This window comes from Pelmatolapia mariae, linkage group LG6 (assembly GCF_036321145.2).
Source record: "Pelmatolapia mariae isolate MD_Pm_ZW linkage group LG6, Pm_UMD_F_2, whole genome shotgun sequence".
NCBI classification, from domain to species: domain Eukaryota; kingdom Metazoa; phylum Chordata; class Actinopteri; order Cichliformes; family Cichlidae; genus Pelmatolapia; species Pelmatolapia mariae.
The window spans coordinates 29,619,873-29,646,458 of record NC_086232.1 but is presented as its reverse complement, the minus strand read 5'-3'; the positions used below and the strand labels follow the sequence as shown (position 1 = coordinate 29,646,458).

The window sequence follows — 26,586 nt, the reverse complement described above, 5'->3', positions numbered from 1 at the left end:
GTATTTGCTCATTATTTTTAATCAGTGGTCCAAAACATCTACTAAAGATGCTCTTTTTTAAAATCACAAAAATTGCACTTTTATCCCATTTAAAAATGCACAAACAAATGTGTTTGTGAGCACTGAAACATCTAAGTCAGGTTTTATCCTAAAGGGTATTTTCACAACTGGATCTATAACTATCACTGCTGTTCCATCGACTGTTGCTCTAAATGTTCTTGTTCACCCTTTTCAGCAGAAACTAGAAAATCACTTATTGCACTTTGCTAGCTTATTGCTCTTTTGTTGCATAGTTGTAGGTCCACTGTACAATATCATTTTGGCATTGTCAGCAATGTGAGTTACCTAATTGTCCACTATTATTATGAATCTAGTATAATGAGTTAAAAGAGAACTGATTTGTACTGGCTTTTTTTCCTCCTTTTTTCCATCCTTTAGTATGTCTTATTTTCCCTTTTACTCTCACTGATTTCTTTGCTTTCTTTTTATTTGTCTTTGGCTGCCACTCTAGCTGTCTCCACTGATTTATTTTGCACCTGATGTGCAGACTACCTGAATGATTTCCATTACTTCAATTTGTATGAATACTTTGAATAAAAATCTAAATCTTCTTGTCAGTTTTTCCCAAACACAGTAAATCTTCCTTTCGGATTTCATTACAAACTTCCCTTCTCAGAAATGCTCCACGAAACCAGACTCTCAAAAACTCATTCGATTTGTTTCCATGCGTAAGTCCTTGGCTGAACCATCAGCCCCAGTACTGCCCACAACAGAGTCCTTTGCCATAATAGCCCTAAAATGGTTTGAAATGATTGATTGCTTGGATGTTTTGGGTTTAAAAAAATAATTACTGTCAGATACCTCTGTGCTAAGGGATACCCTGGTGCCTTTCACCAGTAGTAAATGGTTACCTCATATTTACAGGGTGTACTCATGATGATGGACAACATTTGGTACAGGGCACTGAAAGCAGGACTCAAACTTTTTAACGGTCTGTAAAAGTCCCTTTGGCGCCTCGTCATAAGTATAACTGCTCAGAGGCGTTGAACTAATAAACAATGAAAAGCCCCTTCTGTGTTACGAAATAGCTTCCCATGCCAAACGCTGCAGTGTTCTTCAGAATCAGCAATAATTCAGATGTCTATTCTGTAGTTATAGCTCAGATTCATCCCAACACATGGCGCCATCCAAGTCAGTATCATCCAAAAAGCAGATCCTATAGTTTCCACACGGGATGCAACCCAACTACCTGAGTTTAACTGGAAAAGTAAATATGTGATAGTGAATATATAGTCGTCATATTGTTTTGGAAAGGTTTTTCTGTCTGGTACTGATTATTATAGACCTAAACCACTGCATTAAATGATGACAGAAACACTGCATTTCAAGGAGCTGGGTGAATTTGGAGTGGTGGTAGAAAAAAAGGTTAGAGAGGCAGAAATGTACCTAAAAGGGTGGCTGCTTTATCCATTTTCATCCTGCTGGTCTGTGCGTTTAGCAGAAGCAGTTGGATGGAGGTGTTGTAAGGTCAGACCACATATGTTATTATTACAGGTGTTACTCTTCCTGCTGTGTCAATTCTTCATAGACTGCAATTTTTCAAAGTTAGGAATTCACTGGCTGTTAAGTTCCAATACAGTCTTTCATTTTCGATAGGTAATATTTGACTTCTCTTCAGGTCCGTGTCGGTTTGAGTCAGTTGTGAGTGGCATTTTCCTGACCCTTCTGATGGTCTTGAGGTCTGTCGTCTGGTCGTCATGGGCACTGGACACTTTTGGACTGCAAGAACCTTTTAATTGTTCTAATAACCATTTGAGGTACAACCCAGTACTAGAGAGCAGTGTAGTTCATAGAACTCAGATTTTAAGGTCATTTTAACGCCTACTATGGAGAAAGCTCTCAGCATAGGAGAACATTTGAATGATGTAGATGAACTGTGATTGGTCCACAGTTAAGTGTTGTTGATTGCCCCAGCAGTATTCTTTTTTTAAACAAGTGTAAACAACGGTTAAATAGCCATGTAACCTAATATACCTAAACCTAAAATAATGAGAAGTGATCTGACAGTGAGGTTCAGGCTTTGTTTTGCTTAAATGCAGCGAGGAAATACAGTGAGATATTGACTTCAGCCAGTCCTATCTAACTCACAGTTATAGTGGGGTTGGAGTCTAAAGAGTTCAGCCTAAAAGATGGACCGAACAAACTGTGATGTCACCCACTGGTTAGTGAAGCCTTGAGATGAGGGTTTGTGCCATCGACATCTTGGTGTTTTATAAATGGATGTGATGAATGAGGAGCAGAGGTGACTGAAACCACATGCTCATTGGCTGACAAGTTGTTAGTCACAAGTCACAACCTATCTTCTGTAGCGCTTCACTGTGATGACAACCTGTAATTCGGTAACTCAAATGTATAATTAATGTGTTTAAACCTCGGTTTTCAATATCAATATTCACTTATACTGAAGATATTAGGTACATGATAGTCAGAGCTCATTTACTGAAATTTGTTTTTACTGGTAGATAATGTCTACTTATCTACTCTGTGAACCTAATATATCATAACATTATAGCTTCCTTTTTCTTCACAGACAGTATAGAGACATTAAGCATTCACTTCCTCCTGCTAATGAGACAGCTTTTAGGTTTGTCTTTATTACCTTGACCATTCAGCTAATGGGATTCCCTCCTTATACCACTGTGATTTTGTCCCACTGTGACACTTCAGTAACGGCTTGCATTTGCAGCCCTGGTCTCTGAAGTGAGTTTATTGCCACTCCTAAATACAGGCATTAGCCCTCAGTGATGGTCGCTGGCCCAGGCCCAGCATGCCACAGTATCACAATGAGCTCACTGTCGGGAGCTAAGATCACCTCCCGTTCTTCCCCTCTCTCACTACAGAGTGAAACGCCACATGTAGAGTTTCTGTTTTTGTGTCAATGCTGCAAGACATCGCCAGATTTTTCACTGTCAACAGTTTGTAACAGAATCAATGCCGACCTTTTCAGGCATCTAATTGTATCATCGTCAATGTAGTTTATTGTGCTTACGTAATATCTTAAAATCTTTGGATTGAAAACACTCTGGCTTTTCTTTTTTTTGTAATCTGATCATTTTCCCCTTCAGAATATCTAAATCAAGCATTCAGAATTATTTTCAAACTCTTTTACTTAAGCTAATAATATTATATGTCCTGCGGGAAATCTCCACTGCCTTTCATCAGCATGGAGTCATGTGAAGCTGGCAAGAGCATCAGTAATCATGCGAAACCCACAAAACAGTTCTTATGACCAATAAGTAATGTCACAGAAATAACAGCCACTGGCAGGGGAGGTCTCATCTGAACAGACACAAGTCCATACCGAGGCCTTCCTAAAGCAGCTGAGAGATGTAAGCACTCCAGGGTGTGCTGGGTCTGCCCTGGGGCCTCTTCATGGGAGGACATGGCTGAAAAAACTCAACTGTGGAGCCTTTCGATGTGGAGAAGTAGCAACTCTAATCTGTCTCCCTACTGGATGATTGAACTTATTCTGTCACTAAGGGAGAGCCTAGACACCCTTTGGAAGAAGCTAATTTCTTCTATTTGTATCCATCGTCTTATTGTTTGGTCACTACTCAGGACAAGTGAGATTAGGGTTCGACCAGTAAATTGACAGCCTTGCTTTCATGCTCAACACTCTTTTTTACCACAACATGCTGATACAATGTCTGCATGACTGCAGATGCAGCACAAATCCATCTGTCTGCCTCATGCTCCACTCTTCCTTCACTTGTAAACAGGATCCAGAGTTACATAGGTTCCTCCACTAGCTGCCATAGGGCAAGAAGCAAGGAACACAATGGACAGGTCAGTAGTATGTTGTGGGGCTAAAACAAAAAGACAGACCACCATTTACACCTCTGATTAACCTAACCCCACTAATTGTATGTTCTTTGGACTGTGGGGAGAAGCCAGAGTACCTGGAGCGAACCCAGGCAGCTGCAAATTCCACACTGAAAATCTGCTGCCAGATGATGGATTTGAACCCAAAGCCTTCTTGCTGTAAGGCAACAGTGCTAACCGCCATGCCACTGTTATATTTATAAAATTAGATTGCTTACATTTTTGATGTATTTCAGCTCTCCACATGTCTCTGGCAGTAATCAGCAGTTCACAGTCTGAGAAGGTTTGCAGATCACAGCCCAGCTGTTAACTCAATGAATGTAAGCAGGCAGCCTCACGGTGGATCATATCTTTCCTCTGTGTCTGCAGCCAGTCTGATAAAGGAGACACCCCAGCTTTCTGGGGGTGTTCTCTTTGTGTCTAGGTCAGATAGGGATGTGAATGTAAGGAGAGATGTGTGATAAAGGTAGGCGCTAACGAGGGATTGTGTTTGCATGTGTTGATCCATGTATCATTGCAGTTATCATGAACACATGAGAGATCCAAAAGGATCAGTGTAGCTTTAGTCCATGTGCACATGGGCTGTTATCCTTGTTGGAGTCTATAACTGCAGGAAGTTTCTGGTCAAAGCCAGGAAACCCAGGTTGTCCTTGATGAGCCATCCAGCTGTGTCCTCAGTCAGATAACCTTCCACCATTGTACCCCAAAGGAACGCAGTCAGCACTTTAGGAAACCTTCACCTCTGGCGCAACAGTCCAGCCCAGGACACAACATGGACAAAATGAGTCGGGATATTAACTTTCATGGATAGTGTAAATTAGAGTTCTAGAAGTTTTAAGCCAAAGAAAAGAATCTACAGTTCCATAATTGTGTCCCTGGATTTGGGTATACTTTTCACTTTTTTATAATTAACTCCCCAGCCCTGAAAGGCTGATGAGGTGTTATCGTCAGCTCACCAGGCAGGCAAGCAGCGTGGACACCCAGTTTGTGAATACGATAGGTCAAAAACGAAGCGAGTTTAAAATTGATACCAAAGGTGCATCTACTAAAAATCTTGTACAAGTTTGAGTGTCGGTGGCTTTGACCTTAAGGTCAGACGTAGAGTTTTCTGAAAATTTTTGAACAAAATGATGTAGGAGTTTCAAAATAATAATAATATGTGTATCTGTCTTGTAATCTCGGACAAGACAGATACACAAGGTCAAGGTCAGAGGTCAAGTTTTCTGAAAATCTTGTAAATGCGTTAACTTGAGAACAAGGCAACGTAGGATTTTGAAATTGATACCATAGATGTATCTACTAGGAGACTGGGGTTAACACTGGCTACCACCATTATTTATTTATGTTAATATTCTTGAAATTTATATACAAAATATGCAGTAAAGAGCAGAGAGCCATCATATGAACCATGTTATAATAAATTTCCAGATGGCACCATCTGGACTGTTAAGTCCAGATGGCACTTAACAGTCCATCATAGTGGACCGTTAAGTAAAAAATGTGCTCATTGTTGTTGCCCTCATGTATATATGAGAGCAACACATCTCGGTCTTTTGCCCTCACAAAGCATTTGTTTCCACCCACAAGGGGAGTGTGAGTGGGAGGACTGTAACATATGACTGCTGTCCTGTACACGGATGTCCACTAAAAGTCATTAGGAGGCAAAGAATTCAAGTGAACAGTCTATCTTTTTATTATTTCTAAATGCTTTGTTGGAGCATGGATAGTACATTTAAAAAATGTCAAAAAGTAACATGAATCAGTGTTTTCATCTAGTTTCACAGACAGTGTTGCTAAAATAACAAATTTAGAGAGTGGGATCTATGGTGTAAATTATTCTTAGTGCATGTAGTTTCCATTTTAAAGTCATTACTGCTGATGTTCTTTGTGGTAGGGTGTGGTTTTGGTTGATTGCACAATTTCTACTTGCGTGAGCGGTCTGGCTGGCCTATGTACACAATGGACAAGCTGTAGACACTTGTCTGTGACTAGGTCGATATCCACAGGCATCTCTAAAGTATGCATAAGGATTTCCAGATGGCACGTCAAATTTCTTCAACAGTTGGAAAAAAAGGACAAAGGAAAAAACTTAAAATTTGTCTTTTGCTTTTTCAGGGGTGTAAATTGTTTCTCTTAGCAGCAACTCCTGTCCTTATGAAAGTGCTACAAAAAGAACAAAAAGTTATGATTCACGTCACATTTCTCATTTGCAGTGATGGACTTTTCCAAACATTGGTATTGGTTTTAGTATTCAATGTATTCATGTATGAGAAATTATACTTTAATATTGTGTTTTCCTGCAATGTGCTTAGACCAGTTACATTATGCTGCTGAATTATTTCAGAGAAAACCTTTCTTTGGATAAGCCAGGACAAGCTCATTCAGTTAGCTGCGGTTTAACTAAAAAAAAGATTAGTCTTTCCCTGAGTTATTGATGGCTTTCTTCACCCAGCTCAATCTCCTAATGGATCAGCTGCCAATCATCAGTCAGTGTTAAGTCCTTCATTTAACAAATGTGCAGACTTTGCACTTCAGTCACAGAATTAATGACCTCAGAGATTGGGCCCTTTAATGAACAAGTTATTGCTCATCAAGAGATACAAGAACGTACCTTAGTGAGAATGAAAGATGATAGAACAGTCTTCTTCAAACTTTCACACAATCAGCTGATAATATTTTTTCTCCGCATGTTTAATAAAGTGAGATGTAGTTTGTAGCTTTATAGTTTGGTACCATGTTGTGATTACATCATTAAAACTTATGGATTATTCTCTTGTTACATAACTTGGATTAGTCTTATTTTGTTGGGATAAGCATTCCAAGCAAAAATATTCAAAGAGTGCTCCGAAAGCCCAAAGGACTGCATAGTTATGTTAGAGTTATGATGTGTGAGCATTATCTGGTGCAGTTATTGGCAATGGCAAACAGTTCGTAGGTGCATTTCAAATATAATAACACATTAAGTACTACCAGGTGCTTGGAGAAAGACCAAGGGAAGACAGTAATGGCCTTGGGGCTGGCCTCAGCATTAGCCTTATGACATATGGGTCATCTGCTTGCCTCAGGGAGCTAAACCAGAATCTCGAAATCAAATTTTGAATTGTAAATTAAAATTACAGATAGTGTTTGTCAAATTACATCTGTTTGCCAAGGTTAATAAATAATCTTTATCCTGCTATTTTCTTCATTTTTGCATAACAACCTTTGGTGATTGTGATGTCAGTGACGCAGATTTTCTGGGTTTTAGTTTAAGTTATGCAGAAACAACACACCATGTCTGAGTCTAGTGACTCAAATCTAAGCCTTGGACTTTAAGCTAATCAGACAACAGTGTAACTGGAGAGGAGACTGTTTCCCTAAGGAGGCACTGATGGGAGGACAAAATAGTATTTTCCCATGACATCATTATCATCATTAATTTCTCCTCTATTGCTTGAAGCTGTCTCACTCAGAGCTCATGAGACGCTATAAACTCGCACAACCCCGAAGGTGTCATTTTATTTTACTGCCACACGACCGCAAAGTACAGACTGACCTCAGCACCGTGCAAGCACATTAATTGAGGCTTAGGTTTGGATTTTTCACGTTTTCTTAATGTGATTCAAATCCAGCTGCAAGTTTAGCCACGAAGCACATTCATCTGCAAAATGTCAGTGATCTTATTGGTGTAGATTAGAAATGAGCTGCATTGGTCTGACTTTGTGTAATGGGGCTTTCCCAACAGGCCCTGCTTTTTGTGGTCACTTTGCTCATAAATAGCACCTTAATTGAGATTTGAGTACAAATATGACAAGTAGTTTTTCTTACCATATACACTATTTCATCATAATATGGTTTGTCTGAACGTCATTATTACCTGTGGTTACTGGGACACAGTTGCAAAGGAGACATTTAAACTCAGTGAGGGTTGCTAGGTTGAAATCGGAAAAAATGTCAGTTTCAGCTCTTGTGTTAGACTTATGATTTTTATGATTTTCAGCTGGCACAGTTTTATAAAATAACGCAGTTACAAGTTTGCTGTTGGGTTCACCTGGTAGGTAGTCTGCTTCCAACTCCGTAAAATTTCACATTCATCTATTTTTATTGTTTAAATGTGGTCAACAGACAGTTTGTAAGGACTTTGAATTTTGGAAACTCATGTCTGTCTCAGAGTAAAATATATTGTATATTTAATGATAATAATAATAAATACTATGCAATAATAAATGATTGCATAATATTTTCATAATATTTTACCTAGCATTCATTTATGTGTCACGTCCCCCTTTTTCCCCCTTTTTCCCCCTTTGTCTCCACAGATCGAGAGGACCAGTCCATTCTCTGCACGTGAGTAAACAGACCATTTAAGACCATTTGGCTGGTCTTATTTCAACATAACAGAGCTACTGTTTTTAAAATCATCTAACGTACACCGGCACGACACATTCTTCTGCAAGGCAGACTGAACCACCTGGACCAAATTAATGTCTCCTTTCCATTAGGAGACATGGAAAATGTCTTGCAGTGTATTTCTCTGTTGCTTCTTTTGCCTGAATTAAATGAAACGGACAATAATGCATTTACTTGCAATTACACGAGTTGAAAAGGGCAGTAAAAGTGAGTGAGTTGCTTCAGGGTCTGGACACTTCTTACGTTTCTCACAAGGAGCAATAACCTGCTCAGTGTCACTGAGAAGCTTGCTTTAAAAGAAGCGTGGGTCTGAGAAATGCTTGACATTTCTGCTTCACAATCCTCTGGCTTCATTTCACTGACAAGTGCCTGCTGATGACAGGAATGAAGCCAAAGAAAATGCCAGAGAAGTTATCAAGATATAAGCCATGCACCAAGGGTTTAAAAAACTTAACTGAACTAAAAGAACTGTAATTTACAAAGGCTCTCTGCAACCTTAATTACAATACAGTATCAACAAATTACACTATGGGCTCAAATTGTGGTCATAAATATTTTGTACTTGTAAATCAGTTTTGTACTTGCAAATCAGGATTTGTATGTGTAAAAAGAATTTGTGTGTGTGTAAAAAAAGATTTGTATGTGTAAAAAGAATTTGTGTGTGCGTAAAAAAGATTTGTGTGTGGACTTAAATACGTGTGAAACTCTGCACTCAAATTTCAAGTTACAAGTACAAATTTTGACCCTATTTTTCTTCCTTTCATCTGATTGGCCAATGTCATGTCAATCACAAATTTAACTATCCAATCAGAGAACAGATGGGTTTGGCTGTCGGAGGGGCGCTTTTTTGAACTGCAGGTCCTTGAAGGGTAATACAGTTTGAAGCTGGAGGATCTCTATGCAAATATCCGATAGAAGCTAGGTCCCCTAACTTTCAGTAGCTGTTGAAAGGATAAAGTTGTGGTATATCAGTGGTTAGAAATACCATTATTACTTTAGGATTAGTTTAACACAAAGTCAGGGCTGACCCGGGACCATGGCTGTGAGACACAGTGCGCAGCAAGGTCCTTTCACATCAGACGCAGCATGTGCCGCTAATGCTAACTGCTAACTAAAAGCAAAGGATCCAGAATTTGTTGCGCTGGCTGCTGAGCTCTGTGGGTTTTTGCAGCAGCTCTACCTGTACTAGATGCACCTGCTCCTTGTCGTTTCTATCTCTGACTTTATGTCCTCTACAAGAGTTTGGGTTTTTTTGCTGGTTCTTCAAATGTTCAATAAAAACATGTATGCTAATTCATAACGAAGAAAGCTTTTTAACTATCCCCACTAGTGAAGACTGTCATTTCCACAACACTGCAACATTGCAAGTACAAAACTGATTTACAAGTACAAAATATTTATAACCACAATTTGAGCCCATATTACACACCTGGCATGGTTTGGTGTCATAATTGTTCATTCAGCTGCTGCACAACTTACTATTCTCTACATTTTGCTTTAGTGAAGAAAGCAATTCTATAAAAGATAAGCCAAGTCTGAAGTTGCCACCTTCTCAATCAGTTCATTTTTTATGTACAATAATTTTACTTTTGCTCTTTACTTTATAAGATAAAGAAACTAAAGTAATGCAGGGAATAACTGTGTGATCCACAGACTATAAACGGGCAACAGTGTGGAGAAAAAAGCTTCCTCTTAACAGAGGGAAACATCTGGCTGTACTGAGATTATGGAGGGCAACCGTCTGCTGCCAAAGAATAACCTGAAACAATGATATAGTTGGTGTTATATCAGCACATTCCTGAAAATAATCATCCATCTAACTGACTCCCCTCAATGAAGTCAAAGACAGTTGATCTACCTCAAGTTTTAATGAAAGGCACTTTGTATATTTGTGTAATTCAACAATGATTTTTATTTTTTGGAGTTTGCTTGGAGACACACATTAAAATGTGCCGCAAATTGTGGACAGTGGTAAAGGTTTTGACACTTGTATGCATAATAAAAAACATGAAAATCTCATAAGCTACGGTTAGGTCAGCAGTGGGTTTTTTTTTTTTGTGGAGGAGCTGAGAAATATCACACCCAGCGGTCCAAGGCCAACAACAAGCACACTGACGCAATCTCCCCACGATTACTCTCTGTTCACAATACCTTAGAAGACTGACAAGACTTACCCACTGCTCTCTCCCCATCTTTACTTCCAGCCACATCACGCTTGCCAAGTCTGAAAGGAAAACTATAGTTTTGTGCATACTTGGTTTTTGCAGATTTGCACTTACTGTAAAACCTCAGGTATGCTCTAAATCTAAACTGCTCCCCAAAGTTCTTGCAGCAGCTTTTTTTCTTTCTTTTTTTCCCCTCGTTCCATGGTAGCTGTGTGATAGAGCGGTGAAAGGCCTGCCAGCAACCACAGCTGCTGAAGTGGACTGATGCTTAAAAAATATAGTTTAAAGATAAACAGGAATACTTATGTTGCAGTGTTTACTTTAGTCTGAGATTATATTTGTGCTGCTGTAGTGAAAAAGAGTTCTTGTCTAACCTATTAACCACGAACACTCAGCTGTGCACGACACGGTCTAAAGTCCACAATTTTTTTTTATAATATTTTTATTTTTATAGCACTTATCAAAAGTTTTACAAACACACAAAACTAATTAAAACAATAAAAAAAATAATAGAAACCAAAATTTCAAACTGTTTCCATAAATTATTAAAGTATTGACTAATCATCCATTTTCTGCTTCTTATCTGGATTGTGAGAACAGGAGAGATGCCCAGTCCTCCCTCCCCCAGCCACCTCCTCCAGTTCCTCTGGTGTGTCTCTCCTACTAGTTAGACATGCCTGACACACCTCACCTAGGAGGCACCCAGAAGGCATCTTAATCAAATACTTGAACCACCTCAAATGGCTCCTTTTGATGTGGAGCACTCTTAGCCCCTCCCAACTGACCGAGTTCCTCACCCGATCTCTAAGAGAGAGCCCAGACACCGTTCTAAGGAAGCTCATTTCTCATTCTTTTGGTGATTACCTAGAGCTCCTGGGTATAGATAAGGCCGTGCACATAGATTAACCGGTAAAATGGCATCTCTGCATTAACACTCAGGTCGGCTTTGGCATCACTGCTGTTGCTAACCCAAACTGTTGCTGCTCCAATCATGTGCAAAAAGCAGATGATGTTATGAAAATACGAACAGAATCTCTAGCAGCTCTAGCGGAGTCCAGCACCCAACCCAACAAGTCAGATCTATCGCCTGAAACATGATACTGAAGCGCGCCACACAGAGACACCCTGAGGAATGTGGTCAAATGCCTTGCCCAGATCCACTGACCCTTAAATACAACAATATTAACAATTCCCATGTCAATTTAAATTTCAGCGAGTTCATGGAGAGTTCATGGTAGACTAAGTAATAACCCTCTGAGGTCTAAATCTTCAGTGACCCTGATAAGTGCCCCTAACCCTAACTCTAACCCTATGCAAGTAAAATATGTATTTTAAGTTATTTAAAAAGAAAGAAAGCATGTGGCCTTGACCCGATTTTAGGTACCAAAAGATCTGTAAGAAAGCCTACAATGTAAAAGTACATCTAACAGTTATTTAAAAGAAGAAACAGACAAAGCAAGCCAGAGTTCAACTGTCTTGCTTTGTTTGCTGAGTCCTCACACAGCAAACATTTGGTTGCCTTTTGTCTTGTATAATCATCAAATGACCGCACCGTGAAAGTTTTAGTTTTTCTGGTTCCTGTTTTATTTGTATCGTCTTGTTGCTTTGCTTTGCAGAGGTGAGTCGGGAGCCGGTAAGACAGAAAACACAAAAAAGGTCATTCAGTACCTGGCACATGTTGCCTCCTCGCATAAAGGAAGAAAAGATCACAACATTCCCGTGAGTATTAACAAGTCTCACCAATTTTGTAATTCCTCTCATGCTTCTTTTTAGTCCTTAATTAAATGAAAACCTGATGTAATACCAGTTTAAATCAGGGGCATCAAACTCATCTCAAAAATTATTCTCTTTGTTATTGGGCAAATGACAAACTGAATTTACATTTTTACACCCAAATTTGAGCCTCCACACTAAACTTCTCTGAGAGCTTGCACATACAGGTGGATTAACATAACAGATGATTTTGGTTGTTACCAGTAGTGTTAATTTAGAGAAGCTGTGGCATAAACCTTACATCAGTAATTTGTTAATCACTGAAGATTATACAGATCACAGTTGGAAGGTGCAAAAATTTCACATGTAGTTTTGCAACTTTTCTTTTGCAACTTTTACATATTTTTTGGTTCAAGCAACTTATTAAGATCCAGAAATGCTTTTAGGTTTTGACACATTTTCTCTCCTGGAATCGCAGCAAAAGTCCTTTAGTGCAGTTTTCATATAAAGCCATCCAGTGTGCCGAATGGAACACATTGATGCATGTTTGAAACCCCTTTTTTAGATTCTGCTCATAAAGTGGATTTTGATTTTTTGATTTTTTGAATTAACCTACAAGGGGGAGGGAGGGGTCATTCCACTGCTATCCTACTAATGCAGTGCTAGAAAAATGCTTTGATTGAGGTAAAGATGTTTTTTAAAAAGTGGGATTGTTGTTGAGGTGCTTGTGATTGTAAAGCTTTTGTGCACACAGTCTAACAGTTTACATTTGTTTATCTGTAACAAACAGCCAGAATCACCTAAACCAGTGAAACTACAGGCAAGTTTTTATGCTTTCTTACACTCCATGTCCACATGCATGCCACACTAACCTTTAAGACAGTATTCACTTATCTAAAGCGTGAGCTAATAAAATATCTGAGTTCATCAAATGGTGTCAGCGATTTTCACTTTTCACACTTATTTAAGCTGCCTGGTGTTAACACTGAAGATATCTTATTTAGCAGATATTTTGTCTCTCTCTGTCAGGCACAAAATGCAGTTGTAAGTAAACTTTAAAAGTGGCATGATTATTCAGACTTCTTTAAATGTGTTTGTTTTTTTGTGCTTTGTTTTACTGTGATTGACACTGGTTGAAACATTATCACGTGTTTGTGGTGTTTATTTGTTGTTGTAGCCAAATAATAAGCCTTGAATGTCATCTTGTCATATTTAAACATTGTATTTCAGTTCTATTCATATGTTTACATAGTTAAAAAATATATGTCTGTGTCTGCTTTTTTAAGAAAGAGCTGGAGACCTTCCTCATTTTTAAAGGATGTCACCATAAGAGCTTATGATTAGAACATTTACCAAAATTACTTGATTCTATGACCTGGTCATCATGACCCAGACAGCCTGCAGATTGTCCATGTCCTCATGTCTTTTGTGACTTTGTTCCAAAATACCAGACGTTCAGGTCACAGCTGCGTCATTCCATGTAAAATTAACCAGGAAAAATGTTCTCATCTGAGCCGCTCAGAATCAGCTGATTTACTTAGTTATTGTGTACTGTGTGTGTATTGTGTACTTATTCTCTCCTAACTTTATAGGTAAAGGAGATGATGTTTTCAGGGCTAATAAAAGAACAAAAAATATAGTTAAGGTAAATTAAACTGAACCCACATCAATTTTACCACCACACCAAGTGGGACAGTCGAAAGCTTAAGTCCTGTTTTTGTTTTGTTCAGCACGATTTCATCTACAGCCAAATCTGCACCAGTTTAATATCTTTGACATGGAGCGACAGAAACGAGCTCTGGTTCATTTATTTGTTTTCTTATATTCAGTGTAGAGAAGTTCATTAAGTGCATTTTGGGTAAACTTTCAGAATAGGTTATAAACAGGTTATATCTTATAAACACGAGCCTCCTTTTTATCTACATTTTGATACCAAGTTTGTCTTCTTCTTCCTTCTTTGTCAAAACGATTTTCTAATATAGTCAAATTTAACACTCGCAATTTTGGAGCCTTCAGTGCGTTTTTTAAAAATCGTTTTAAATATGACTCACTGGATTCATATAAATATCATATACTAAATATAATACTTTGCTAAAACTCAGGCACTACTCATAGGATAAAGGTACGTTTTTGAATGGTTTCTTGCTATCATAATACAGTAATCAGCTGGTTCTGAGGGGGTCAGATGGTCATAAATTTATTTGAATTAAATCTTTTGAACATCAGCAGTATTCTGGGTCTTGAGGGCCAGGATAAGCTATCATGATCTGTGCTGCAGCTTTCATCCATAGACTGCAGTAGGTTGTGCATAGATGTGCCTATAACATTAATAAAATGTGTTATTTTTTAAAATAAATATCATTAATATAACTACTGAATCTCCCCATATCCTACAGAGTGGACCCCTGTTTTATGTGAGTAGTATGTAGTTTCTCACCTATTTTACCTCACTTACAAAATAAAAGGGGTGCTTTTCCCACTCTGTTTCCACTGGCTAGATAAACCCACTACTAACTAAATATTCCCTGAGGCTGTGCAGTAGATGCTTTCCATTAAACCTTCACTGAGCTGCTATATTTGGTTGCTTTTAACCTTCGCATTGCATGAGCTCAACTGTTTTGTTCTTACTAATTTAGCAGCGTCTGCTTATTGTAACACACATGTAACATTTACAGGGCTGACACTGTGAGGACATTTGAAGTGGTTCACTGGCTTTCAAGTCATCTCATCTTATCACTGAACTAGCGGCTAGCACAGAACCTCTTCTGACATCTTTTCAGACTAAGAATCTGGTCCAAATAAGTTCCCCACATGTTCGGTGTTCTCGTTGTTGGTGAGAACAGGGACTTGCAATATTTGTCTGGCCCTGTGACCTCCAAAGCAGATGTTGAGCTGTGGAAACATAGCCACACAACTGGCCTCTGCCCCAGAAGATTTACTGGGACAGTTGCGACTGATCCTTTCTGAGTCCACTAAATCTCCAAAGTACTGAGCCAAAGCACACACAGTGAACTTTTTTTATTTTTAAAAAAGATCTCTTAGTTTTTTGAGTGCTGGCTGATAATGGGTGACTCATTTGATCAAAATTATGCAGTAAATGGTCATTTAAAGTGGAGGAGCCAGTTCCGTTGGCTGTCAGATATCACATGTGCTCACTTTACAACAGGAATGTGGGTCAGCTCATAATGCTGCTGCTGGACCCCCACTGATGTTTGTAATCTGCTCTTTGTTTGTGTGTGCAGACCACACAGATGTAAAGGCTGCCAGTGAACAATTTTAACTACCAAGTTGCACCACACGCTTGTGTTTATATAGAAACAAAGGCTTTCGGTTTGAACCCTGTGCCGTCTGTGGGCTGCAACACCGCTGATGGACAGAGACCAGGTTTATCCAGTTCAGCCCTGCTTCATTCCAGCTGCTCAAAAACTCAATTAAAAGCAGCACATTTAACTCTTAGGCCAAAGATCACATTACATGTCTCACATTCTGAGCGCAGTGCTGATTCCTCAATTCTCTTCAGTGGAAAATGGCCTCAGACACACTCAAACCTTCAGCGCACGCAGCTATTTCTGTCGTAATGGGAAAATATTCCTCTGAGCCACAAGAAGAGAAATAACGTTGCAGAAGAAACTGTCTTTGGCTCCTTTAGACACGACAAAGCCAACAATATGGTTTGGATGGAAACACAGTGGAAACACCTGTCTAAACATCTGCATAAGTCACTTATTTATTTATTCAGCTTCCTGAAGTGTCCAGGTTGACAAAAAAGAAAAAGAAAAAAGAAGCAAACCATGTCTGCTGTGTGTTGTGGACACATTCTTCCTGATTTGATAAAATGGCTTTCTGGCTTTCGTCAAAGCAAAAAGATAAAACGTCTCTTTCGAAAGCTACAGACACATCAGTCATCTTCAGTTCCATTATTTGCAGTTCAAACTTACTTTTTATCTGCCTAAGGCTGTGCAAAAAGTCCAAAAGCCTGAGTGTGACCTCATAACAAAGTGGTTAGACTGCATACCACATGTCAGCAGAGACTCTGTTGTTTGTTTTAAACTACTAAAGGTTTTAAATGCAACAAAATAAAAGGACTTTAAAGATGGAAGTATTTGAAAGTAGCTTCATTAAGACTGGATTATTTAAACCGTTGTTTAATCTATAAAATATCACAGCTGATGTTTAAACTGGTGCTTTCATCCAGAACTCCAAAAATGTGCATTTATAGAGTAATAAACCAGAAAAACTGTTTAATTAGAACTTTTTAACCAATATCAAAGAATATTTAATCTAAAACATTAGAGCTGGTTTATTGACTGAGAACTGGTATGAAAGCTGTTTTTGCCATAAAATTACTAAATGGATAAAGTGATTTAGACTTTCTGTCACATATGATTTTATGTTTTCATGTGGTGGTCACATTGTGTCTTTGTGATGAAAGAGATGAAATGTGACCTAAATTCACCTGCAGTTTGAAACTTTTGGAAACTTGTATGGCTCCGTGTCACCGGGCTCATTTAGTGCTGTGGACAACAAACTAAATACAATTAAACAACCTTTTAATTCAAAATGATAACAATTTTTTACTTGATTCACTTTAATTTTCTTTCCTTTCTTTTATTTTTAACCCACCACTACATTACTTTTATTCTTTTTAAAGTCTAAGAGGCAAAGAAATGAGAAATTACCAGACACACGAATAATCATCTGTAGACATGTTTCTTTTGTCCAACCGTGACACTTGTCATCTTTTCTGCGGCTTTTGTTTGTTCAGTTTAACTCTATGGCGGAAATGTGACGTCTTTCTGTATAAACCAAGTCTTAGGACGTGTGCTGCCTTTGTCTGCATGTCTATGTTTGACTTTTCATCGTCAGTGGAAAACTTCTCATAAGTTGATAACTTTTGTGTGTTGACCTTTGACGTGGTGACAAAAGATTCCTTTTCTTGTGATAGGGTGAACTGGAACGGCAGCTTTTACAAGCCAATCCCATCCTTGAATCTTTTGGGAATGCAAAGACTGTGAAAAATGACAACTCATCACGTTTTGTAAGTACAGAAAAAAGATCAGCTAAACTGAATTTCTTTCGCCTCAGGACCACTTTTACTGATCCTGCGTTGGCACCTAGATGAGTTTTAGCAAATGTGTTTATGTCTTGTAACGGTAATTACAAGGCCATTTATCTGGACACTGTTGCTTGCTAATCATTTAGGAGACCTTTGTTATACCGGACCTGCTGGGACTTAAGGCAGCTCTTATTCAGTTATAGAGACAAAAAGGATCAGTTGTCTCGTGTTTCTATAGCAAATTATTTTCTCAAATTGTTTTTTTTCTATAATTAAAATATAATTATATATTATTAGAGAAATATCAGTGACGGCCTGCATTGCTTTCTAGTGGAACAAATTTAATAATCAGCCTCTCAGTCTAAGGATTCATGCTGAGTCTTGGTACATTATTCTGCTACCATCAGTGCAGATTCTCACAGCCTCACTGTGTGTTATAAAAGAGCCATTATGTAATCGATTGAATGCTGCTCGTGTTGTTTTGTGCACTTCCTGAAAGTTATCTTGTGTTAATCTCAACAGGGGAAATTCATCCGGATCAACTTTGATGTCACTGGATACATCGTTGGGGCCAACATTGAAACCTGTATCCTGTTTTAAAACAGAAGTATTCATGTAATGGGGAATTTTAAATTCAGTTTTTTTGGAAGTAAGAATACTTTTGTTCTGTGATCTCAGTCTGGACCATACAAAAAGAACTGTGTAAAATGTTTAACTTTTTCATGTGCTATACATATTCATTTAGTTTAGTGTGTGTTTATTTATCTCAGCGACTCCTTTTGTCAACCTTGGACACCAGATAATCCCAAAGCCTGATATGTGGCATACTGACCCACCAAACAGATATGGTTTTCTTGACTTTCTGTGCCAGACTTACTGGAAAAATCCAGAGCTATTCGTCAAGCCAAAGATGAGCGTACCTTCCACGTTTTTTATCAGCTGCTGGCTGGAGCCGGGGAGCACCTCAAATGTGAGTAGTCCGAGTTTCAATAACTCTAAACCGTGACTTGTTTTTGGATTGTATTTTTGTGTAACGCAACCATGCATTAAAATTAGACATCTTATTACGCCTTATTGTTCCTAATGTTATCAGTAGCTCTGTCATGGCCTAATTTTGTGTGAAGTCCATGTGAATCATTTTGGGGGTAAAATTTGTTTTGTTTTTCCATCTTGTGACCACAGCGGACCTGCTTTTGGAAGGATTCAACAACTACCGCTTCCTGTCCAATGGTAACATCCCAATCCCAGGCCAGCAGGACAAAGACAACTTCCATGAGACCATGGAGGCCATGCACATCATGAGCTTTGGCCATGAGGAGATTCTGGGTATATTTTTAATAACCCAATAAAATAAACAAACAATAAAACCTTTGCTTGATTGGTAAAGCGATAGTTTGGTTCAAGGTTTAAGTTACGGTGAAACAGCAGTTCTCTTCAGTTCTGCGACGTGAGGGTTCAGCAAATTAAAACAGTTAAAACCTGCAGATTGTACTGCAGATTAAGCTGCACATGATTTTCCCCTCTCTTAGAAATAATCAGGAAAGAATACATATTTTGGCCTAGAACCACTGGAAATGTTAATGTTTGCTAACATAATAAACATGTGGCTCCTACTGTGGTATTGTACTTTTAGCTAATGGAAAAACCTTTTATTGGATTAAATGACGTATTCCTTCACATCAAATAATAAGTGACTTTAAAGTTAGTATTAATGTAATAATTCTATATAAAAAAAAGAAAAATAAGAGATATTTTAATGTTAAAAAAATATTCATGCTGTTTAATATATTATAGCAGATACTGTATTTAACTCAAATTTGGTCAGCACAATTGATGAAAGTAAGTTGCCTGGTATAACAGTGAAGTGTTGGGTGTAGCGGTGCTAAGTGTTCAACCTGTATTCCACTAACTGTTTAGGAATAACAGTCATTTTTCTGCTGTTTGGGTGTTATTCATTACTAGTTTTGTAGGTTATCGGAGTCTTTTTGCACTTTTTTTTGTTAACTTTCTGAATATAGTTAATGTAGTAAAATGATGTCATACTCGAGTAATTTTGTTTTCTCTGGATTCTGATATTTGTAGCCATGTTGAAAGTGGTGTCCTCAGTTCTTCAGTTTGGCAACATCGTCTTTAAGAAGGAGAGGAACAGTGACCAAGCTTCTATGCCTGATAATACCGGTAAGTATCCCAGAATTGTGTACACACACACACACACATCTGCTCTATAACCTCAGGGGTCAGGACACCCTCCTCCTCCTGCTGCTTTTCCTCTTCTCATATATATTTCAGCTCTTCTCCTTCACTGTGCACCTCCCTCACGCTGTGCGCCTCATCCACAGCTCAGAGGGGCCTGTGATTTATGTCTGTTCGCTCCCTGCGCCTTGTCAGCTTGCCATTAAACCACATCATTGAGAGGATTTACTCCTGAAGGAAATGGGGCACAGCCTTCCAGTTCCTCCACATGTGGCACTGCATATTTGGCACTTAACAGAGCGATACGGGGGGAGAGGATGAGTCTGATGCCAACGATCCAGCTCAGTTAGATATTTCCAAATTCAACAGCAGAAATCAGGACTGAAGCAGATGTTTTTTTTGTTGTGTTTTTTTTAAATAGTCAGTTTTGGCTATCTAGAACGGATTCTGCTTTTTCTACTTTTCCAAAAGCTCCAGCCACATAAAATATAACACTGTTCCAGAAACATTTCTCATGAAAACTGTAGTAAATCTTAATATTAGTCATTAAAAGAAAACAGCAAAGCTCACCTATGTTTTTTCACAGATTATATATTCTGTTTATATATCAGTTAGATGATCTAATACTCAGACAGTGCTGTTAAAGTAGTTTTGGGGAAACTCATTCGAGTAACTCTTGAAAACCAAACTTTTTTTTCCTCTACACATTTAATAATTTCTGCTTCATGTTTGATTTCTATTAGGTACGAGCCACAGTTACACAAATTAAAATACTGTGGGAAATATAGGTTGTGTATGAAAGCCTTGCATTGGGAATTATGGCTGCCGACTTCATGAGAAAGAGAGCAGGGAGCATATTTGGGTGAATGGATGAATGAAGTACTGTGTTATGAACTTATGCTCTCAAGCTTGGTGAGCAAGTTGCATCCACTCAGGGGGTGCCTGCTAATTAGTAAGTAAGTAATTGGCAAATAATATACAAAAGCAGTGCTACAGTGTCACATACCATTATAGATAGCCGCACAGCTAGCCAGATTACTTTTCATCTAATTAGAGAAAAAGGCTGCAAAAGTCACTGACACCACAAACACAGCGCACAGGTTCAGCTGGTGACACAATGTAGCAGAGTCACTCAGATTAGGCATGATCCTAATGACCTGAAACTTTTAGCCTTTAATACAGTTTCACCAGGTTATCTATAAAAACAATATCATTCATTAGCAACAGAGAACAAAACTGCAGTTTCCTGAATCACCCATTTGAGCGTTGCCTTAGCAAGTCCATCCACACAGATCAGATATCCTGCCAGTGAAAATACTTGAATTTACAGCAGAAAGAAACACGTTTAGATGGCAAACAGTCTGAGTAGCACCTTTCTACTAAGTTTGTTTTCTACCATGATTCTGATTCACCCAATCACACATTCATAAAGTGCTTTTTATCAATAGCCAAGCACTTTACTTAACATTCACATAGTTAAACTCCACTGACCTTCTGATTGGCAGACGACCCACTTTTAACACCTGAGCCACAGTCACACCAAAGAACCTAGAGCCTGATACTATAAATGGTTCCTACACATTAAGTAATTTCTGCTTTCTGTTTTATATCGTGGACTGTAGGTGCATGCAGGTTGAAATCCACTGTAGGACTGATTTTCTTCTGATGTAAATGAAGTTGTTTTACTCTCCAGCTGCACAGAAGCTCTGCCATCTGCTGGGGATGAATGTAATGGAGTTTACCAGAGCCATCCTGACTCCCAGGATCAAAGTGGGGAGAGACTACGTCCAGAAAGCTCAGACTAAAGAGCAGGTCAGTTTGCTTTGTTTTGGGGTTTTTTCTATTGACTAATGTAATGTATTTCCTCTTTTGTTCTTGAGGTCTTTGGTAATTGTTTAAAAGCTGCATATTGATTGTTTAACTAAGAAATGCATTTGTGTTTTTTCTGCTAGATAGCTGCATAATACAGCTGTCTTGTTAGATGAGTTAAATGGGGCATCCAGAGCTCATGCGGTTAAAATTCTGCTTCATGTTGTGTGTACAAAGTGTGAGATGAATCGCACCTGGGCCTTTTCCAAATCATTGTTACAACAGCTTCCTCAGTCTGTGTGGGTCCTCGTCCTAACCCCTTGTAAAGCATAGTTTCAGGCTGCTTCTGCATACTGAAAGTTGTAAAACTTGTAACTTATGTTCCTTATGCGCAACCCCAGGGCTCTCTCGCTGTGAGGCATTGGTGGCAAGCACTAAACCAGGGAAGTCAAAATAACAAAAGCTTATAGTTAAAACAGTTTTTAAAAAATATAAAAGCATAAAGAATGTTATTTTGAACTTTTCTAATTTCATTTATTAAATGAAGCACTGGAAATTTAAAGTGCAGTAGTCCTGCAGACTGATACAGATCCAGCTGTCATCCAAGCATTTCGGATAAAAAGTCTCAGAAAGAAAACATGAGTGCAACTAGAAGTGTATTTGTAGAATTCATTTAGTTTCAGCCCACACACACTTATGTCTTTTTTGTTGTTGTTGTTGTTCCCGTGCCACATTCAGCTCATTTCTCTGTTCATTGTTTTGTCACGGTCTTCTTTTCTCACGCTTTCTCTCTGCAGGCCGACTTTGCTGTCGAGGCCCTGGCTAAAGCTACGTATGAGCGTCTGTTCCGCTGGCTTGTCCATCGCATTAATAAAGCCCTGGACCGAACCAAACGGCAGGGTGCCTCCTTCATCGGTATCCTGGACATTGCTGGTTTTGAGATCTTCCAGGTCTGAATTGAAATCTTTTAGTTCTTTAATGACAAAGTTTATCTATTTATTTTTATTTGCCACGTGGTTAGAGGTTGTCAGTTTGTGTCATTGGTAATAATTTCCAGTGATGATGATGTTCTTGCTTGTGTCGATCTTCTTCTCGTGCAGCTTAACTCGTTTGAGCAGCTCTGCATCAACTACACCAACGAGAAGCTGCAGCAGCTCTTCAACCACACCATGTTCATCCTGGAGCAGGAGGAGTACCAGAGGGAGGGCATCGAGTGGAGCTTCATCGACTTCGGCCTCGACCTGCAGCCCTGCATCGACCTCATCGAGAGACCGGTCGGTTCCATTATTAGCTTTTGTCAATTAGATTCATTCTCCTTAGAACTGAAGTTGGAGAATGTTTTAACTTTTATCTTTCTTTACTTATTTAGCAACTAAATTATAATACTTAATATTTCCTTTTAATCATGCACTGCTTTATTCTATTGAACAAATGTCCTTTTTATTCCTGTTAATGCCTAATAAAGAAATAAAGCTTGAAGTCTAAGTCAGATGAATAGTAGTCTTTTTTTCAGGACAAAAAAAATAGATTTTGGGGGGGGGGGGGTTAATAATTCACGTAGCTGTTCTGGTGTGATATCATAAAGATATCATGAAGAATATCACACCAGGAAAAAAATGGCTCAGAGTTCAAGCAGTGCGAGACACGTGTTTCTGTTAAAGGCAAATATGCCAGAGAAACTATTTTGAAAAAGAAATGAGATCTGTTGTCTTTGTGTGTCGATGCTATATCCCTGTCCACCCTCTCTGCAGTCTTAATGTCCTGTCCTGTGTTATGACTCCTCCAGGCGAACCCTCCAGGCGTGTTGGCTCTGCTGGATGAGGAGTGCTGGTTCCCTAAAGCCACAGACAAGACATTTGTAGACAAGCTGATCCAGGAGCAGGGCACGCACACCAAGTTTCAGAAGCCCCGGCAGCTCAAAGATAAGGCCGACTTCTGCATCATCCACTACGCCGGCAGGGTATGCTTGTGTTTTTTGTGGGGTTTTTTTGTTTTTTATCTCTATAAAAATCAGCCGGTTCCTGTTGCTGCCTCCCTGACTGTTCAGGATGTTTGATGCTTGTTTTTAGGCCACGATAAGCTAGCTCTTTAAAAAGAATCCCTCAGTTCAGACACACAGGTGAGAAAGTAATCAGAGTGACAGTCACAGCTGCTACAGCTGATATCATCACACTTATGCTTCAGTTTACCATAATCCTCTTTTCTGAATCCCTCTTTCATCCATGAAAAGTCGCTGGCTGTCAGAGGTCACATAAAACGCTGACACATACTTCTCCTGTGGGGGGATTTCAGGGAAACACTGAAACAGCTTGATTTATATTTCATCGTGAGGGAGTGGGTTTGGATAGTCCGTGGTGTTACACAACAGAGTGCAGCATTTGTCTCGTAGGGAGACCCACAGAGTAGCACATCTGCTTATCATTGTGTGGACTGTGTTGTTTCACGCCTCAATATTTCAAAAACTGAAAGATTCCAGCTGTAGGAACGTCTGCCGTGGAGAAAAGTCTGCAGCACGACAAAGCCAAACGCTGCAAATGTTGTTAACACAGGTGTGCACAGAGAAAAATGATCTCATTCAAAGCAGTGTGGAAATGTTTCTTGATTTTTACACTTCTACAATCAGAAAAGATGAAAAGTCTTGTATGTGTTTGGTTTTTAGGGAACATGTGATTCAAGCAGTGACAGATGATGCACAAACTATGAAATGGAGAAATTTTTCCTAACATCAGACATATTTTGGTATTTATGTGTTGCTCTTTATTGAACGGCATCTTTGTTAGCTTCAATTCTTTCCACCAAAATCCTCCAAACTGCACAGATGGGAAATTAACATTTTTATAGTTTTCGCTTTCAAACATGAAATATTCTGACTTACAGATCTTTAAAAGTGAATGGATCCTAAATAAATGGGGAGTTTATTATACAAATAATGACCAGCAAACATTTTCACGTTGAATTACCATCTTGATGTCTAGTCTGGGTTGTAATATATCTCCGAAATAAAAGTTGTGCCGACCTTGGAGACATAACAAAATAATATTGTTGCTTGTTGAGCGTCACTTGGATGTTCAAGTTGGATTTTCCAGCTACGAAAAAGCTTGTATTGGAAGAAAAACCTCTGTACTGAAGAATAGTAGTAGTTGTCTTTTATCGACTACAACAAAACAACATAAAATATTCTCAAGAGAAGAGTAAGAAAGTTAAAGAAAACTGTTCACCTCTTGCTCTGGAGTCCGATTCTCATCCAACTGCACTAAATGATCCTGATACATTGTTTATAAAGCTGCAGGAGGTAGAGAGGCCTGTCCCATGAGGTCCGTGCTTCTCCAGTCTAAATGTTTGGGCAAGATACTATCACTGTGTGCATGAAAGCACCTACGTAGCTCTTTAAGTTGGTAAAATAAAGCACTGTGAATGTGGTAAGTTTTTAGAATAAAAAACACCTTATAGGTCATAGTGACAGTTAAATTCACCATGAAGTTCACAATGATTGAGACAGAATTTACACATAGATATATGTTAATGGGCTTCCAAATATTAAAAATGTAATAGATTGCATTTTGGTTAACCATATAATTTATGTATACCTGTCAGTAATGATCATTCAGAAATGATAGAATCTTTTCTGTTAGAAAGATACAAATAAATAAGATAAAGTTAACGAAATAAACTTTATTTATCCCAAAGGTGGGGAATTAGTGTCTGAGCAGCCAAACATTTTAAACTTTGAAATAAAGTAGTTTTTTTTTTCTTCATTATAATTTTTTTTATTTTTGGGTGGCTTTTTTTGTTATTTTTTTATTATAATATAAAAAAGAAATGAAGCAGAATATGTCAATAAAGCAAGACAAACAGACAGTATCAGAAAGATGGAACGATTCTGTGCGAATGAGCACACTTACATAAACAATAGAAAAAAACTTAAATGAGTAACACCTGACAAATAACTGCAGTCCATATTGTGCAAACACCGGCCGTTCCCCATGATAACCAGCTGTGAAACCCTGTCACTTCCACCGTGGTTTCATTGGCATCAATATGTTTTGTAAAACAAAACAGCCATTTCACATCAGGATGAAGCTGAGAACATGAGAGCTTTTGCAACAGGTCCTGTAATGTCATCATACGGCCTGGAAAAAGTGATATTTTTATTTTATTTTTTTCTTTCTGTTTTTAATATGAATTAATGTTAAAAACCAAAATGTCTTATAGATAATAGTGCGTTTTTCTGAGCTATACCTCTATTTACTTACAGGTGGACTACAAGGCAGATGAGTGGCTAATGAAGAACATGGACCCTCTGAATGACAACGTGGCGACACTTCTCCACCAGTCAACTGACAAGTTTGTGGCTGAACTGTGGAAGGATGGTAATGTAACAACTACTTATCTCTGAACGCTTAAGTCAGCTGTAACAACTACAACCAACTGGTTCTATTAATACTTCCTGTAGTTCATTATGTTTGTACCTGTTTGCTTTTCTACATCTACATGTCTGTCACGGAAGCCTACTAACAGCAGCAGCTGTCTGCCTCATTTACCCTTTTCTAAGAGCGTCCCATCCTTGTCTCTCTCTCTCTGTGTTGTAGAGATTCAGACCATTCAAAGGGCCTCATTCTATGACAGTGTCACTAGTCTGGATGAGCCGGCAGGTGAATGACTGGGTCGTGCTGGGCCAGAATCATAGTTGAAAATGACCTGTTGGTGCATTTCTGCCCAGATCTGGCTCTGTGCTTCATGCTTCAGCCAATGCTGTCTGTCATAGCTGCAGTGGCTCCCATCTGCTTCCAGGCTGCATGGCTCCCTTGTCTCAGCCAAAAGCAGTAGTGCCCAGTTCCTAAATAAGCTAGAGTAGAATATAGTCATTGTCTCTCTTTAGTCGAACCAGTGTGCTTTAATTTGTTTCAGTGTGTTAGTGGGCTGACATGGGGTCTTGTGATCTTTGTATGTCCAGCTGCCCTGAAGCAAGCATCAAGAATCTAGTGCAGCTGTGTCTGAGTCTGATTGCTGTTTATTCTTCCCTTTGTCCCCCATCAGTGATGTGAAACATCCACGAGCAAATGAAGGATTTGAAACTCTACTGAAGATAATTTAATAACATTATTTTCCCGCCTTCCTCCTGTCCTTAGACACAGTGGCAGAGAATTAAAACCAGATGTGGAATTTTGCTTTGGCTCTGAGCTCAGATATCACTGTGGAGGGTCCAGAAAGCAGGTCGTGTATCACCTCGGTTAAACTCAGGAGTCTGTGATTGTAATTATGATTTAACTGCTGGGACATTAATAAATAGTGATGGGGGGAAAATATCAATCACAGCATATTGTATCCCTCCCTCTTGCAGTGTGATTATTAAAACTTACAGGCACTCTAAACTCGTTC

At 38.8% G+C, this 26,586-nt stretch overlaps 1 protein-coding gene across 7 annotated transcripts in view; it reads left to right on the top strand.

Annotated features, from left to right (window-relative positions):
* Nucleotides 1-26,586, top strand: part of LOC134629304 (myosin-10) — a 79,235-nt gene that overhangs the window by 23,557 nt on the left and 29,092 nt on the right. Inside the window, exons 4-19 of one of the 7 annotated variants that reach the window (XM_063476532.1) lie at nucleotides 8,181-8,208; nucleotides 12,053-12,155; nucleotides 12,940-12,969; nucleotides 13,179-13,193; nucleotides 14,546-14,563; nucleotides 17,095-17,187; nucleotides 17,728-17,791; nucleotides 18,077-18,175; nucleotides 18,388-18,531; nucleotides 19,288-19,383; nucleotides 21,092-21,210; nucleotides 22,005-22,157; nucleotides 22,308-22,481; nucleotides 22,994-23,167; nucleotides 25,463-25,577; nucleotides 25,797-25,859. In XM_063476532.1, the coding sequence (XP_063332602.1) occupies nucleotides 8,181-8,208; nucleotides 12,053-12,155; nucleotides 12,940-12,969; nucleotides 13,179-13,193; nucleotides 14,546-14,563; nucleotides 17,095-17,187; nucleotides 17,728-17,791; nucleotides 18,077-18,175; nucleotides 18,388-18,531; nucleotides 19,288-19,383; nucleotides 21,092-21,210; nucleotides 22,005-22,157; nucleotides 22,308-22,481; nucleotides 22,994-23,167; nucleotides 25,463-25,577; nucleotides 25,797-25,859 (1,488 nt within the window). The remainder of the gene's footprint in view (nucleotides 1-8,180; nucleotides 8,209-12,052; nucleotides 12,156-12,939; nucleotides 12,970-13,178; nucleotides 13,194-14,545; nucleotides 14,564-17,094; nucleotides 17,188-17,727; nucleotides 17,792-18,076; nucleotides 18,176-18,387; nucleotides 18,532-19,287; nucleotides 19,384-21,091; nucleotides 21,211-22,004; nucleotides 22,158-22,307; nucleotides 22,482-22,993; nucleotides 23,168-25,462; nucleotides 25,578-25,796; nucleotides 25,860-26,586) is intronic. The other 6 variants (XM_063476533.1, XM_063476534.1, XM_063476536.1 and 3 more) reach the window with 6 other exon arrangements.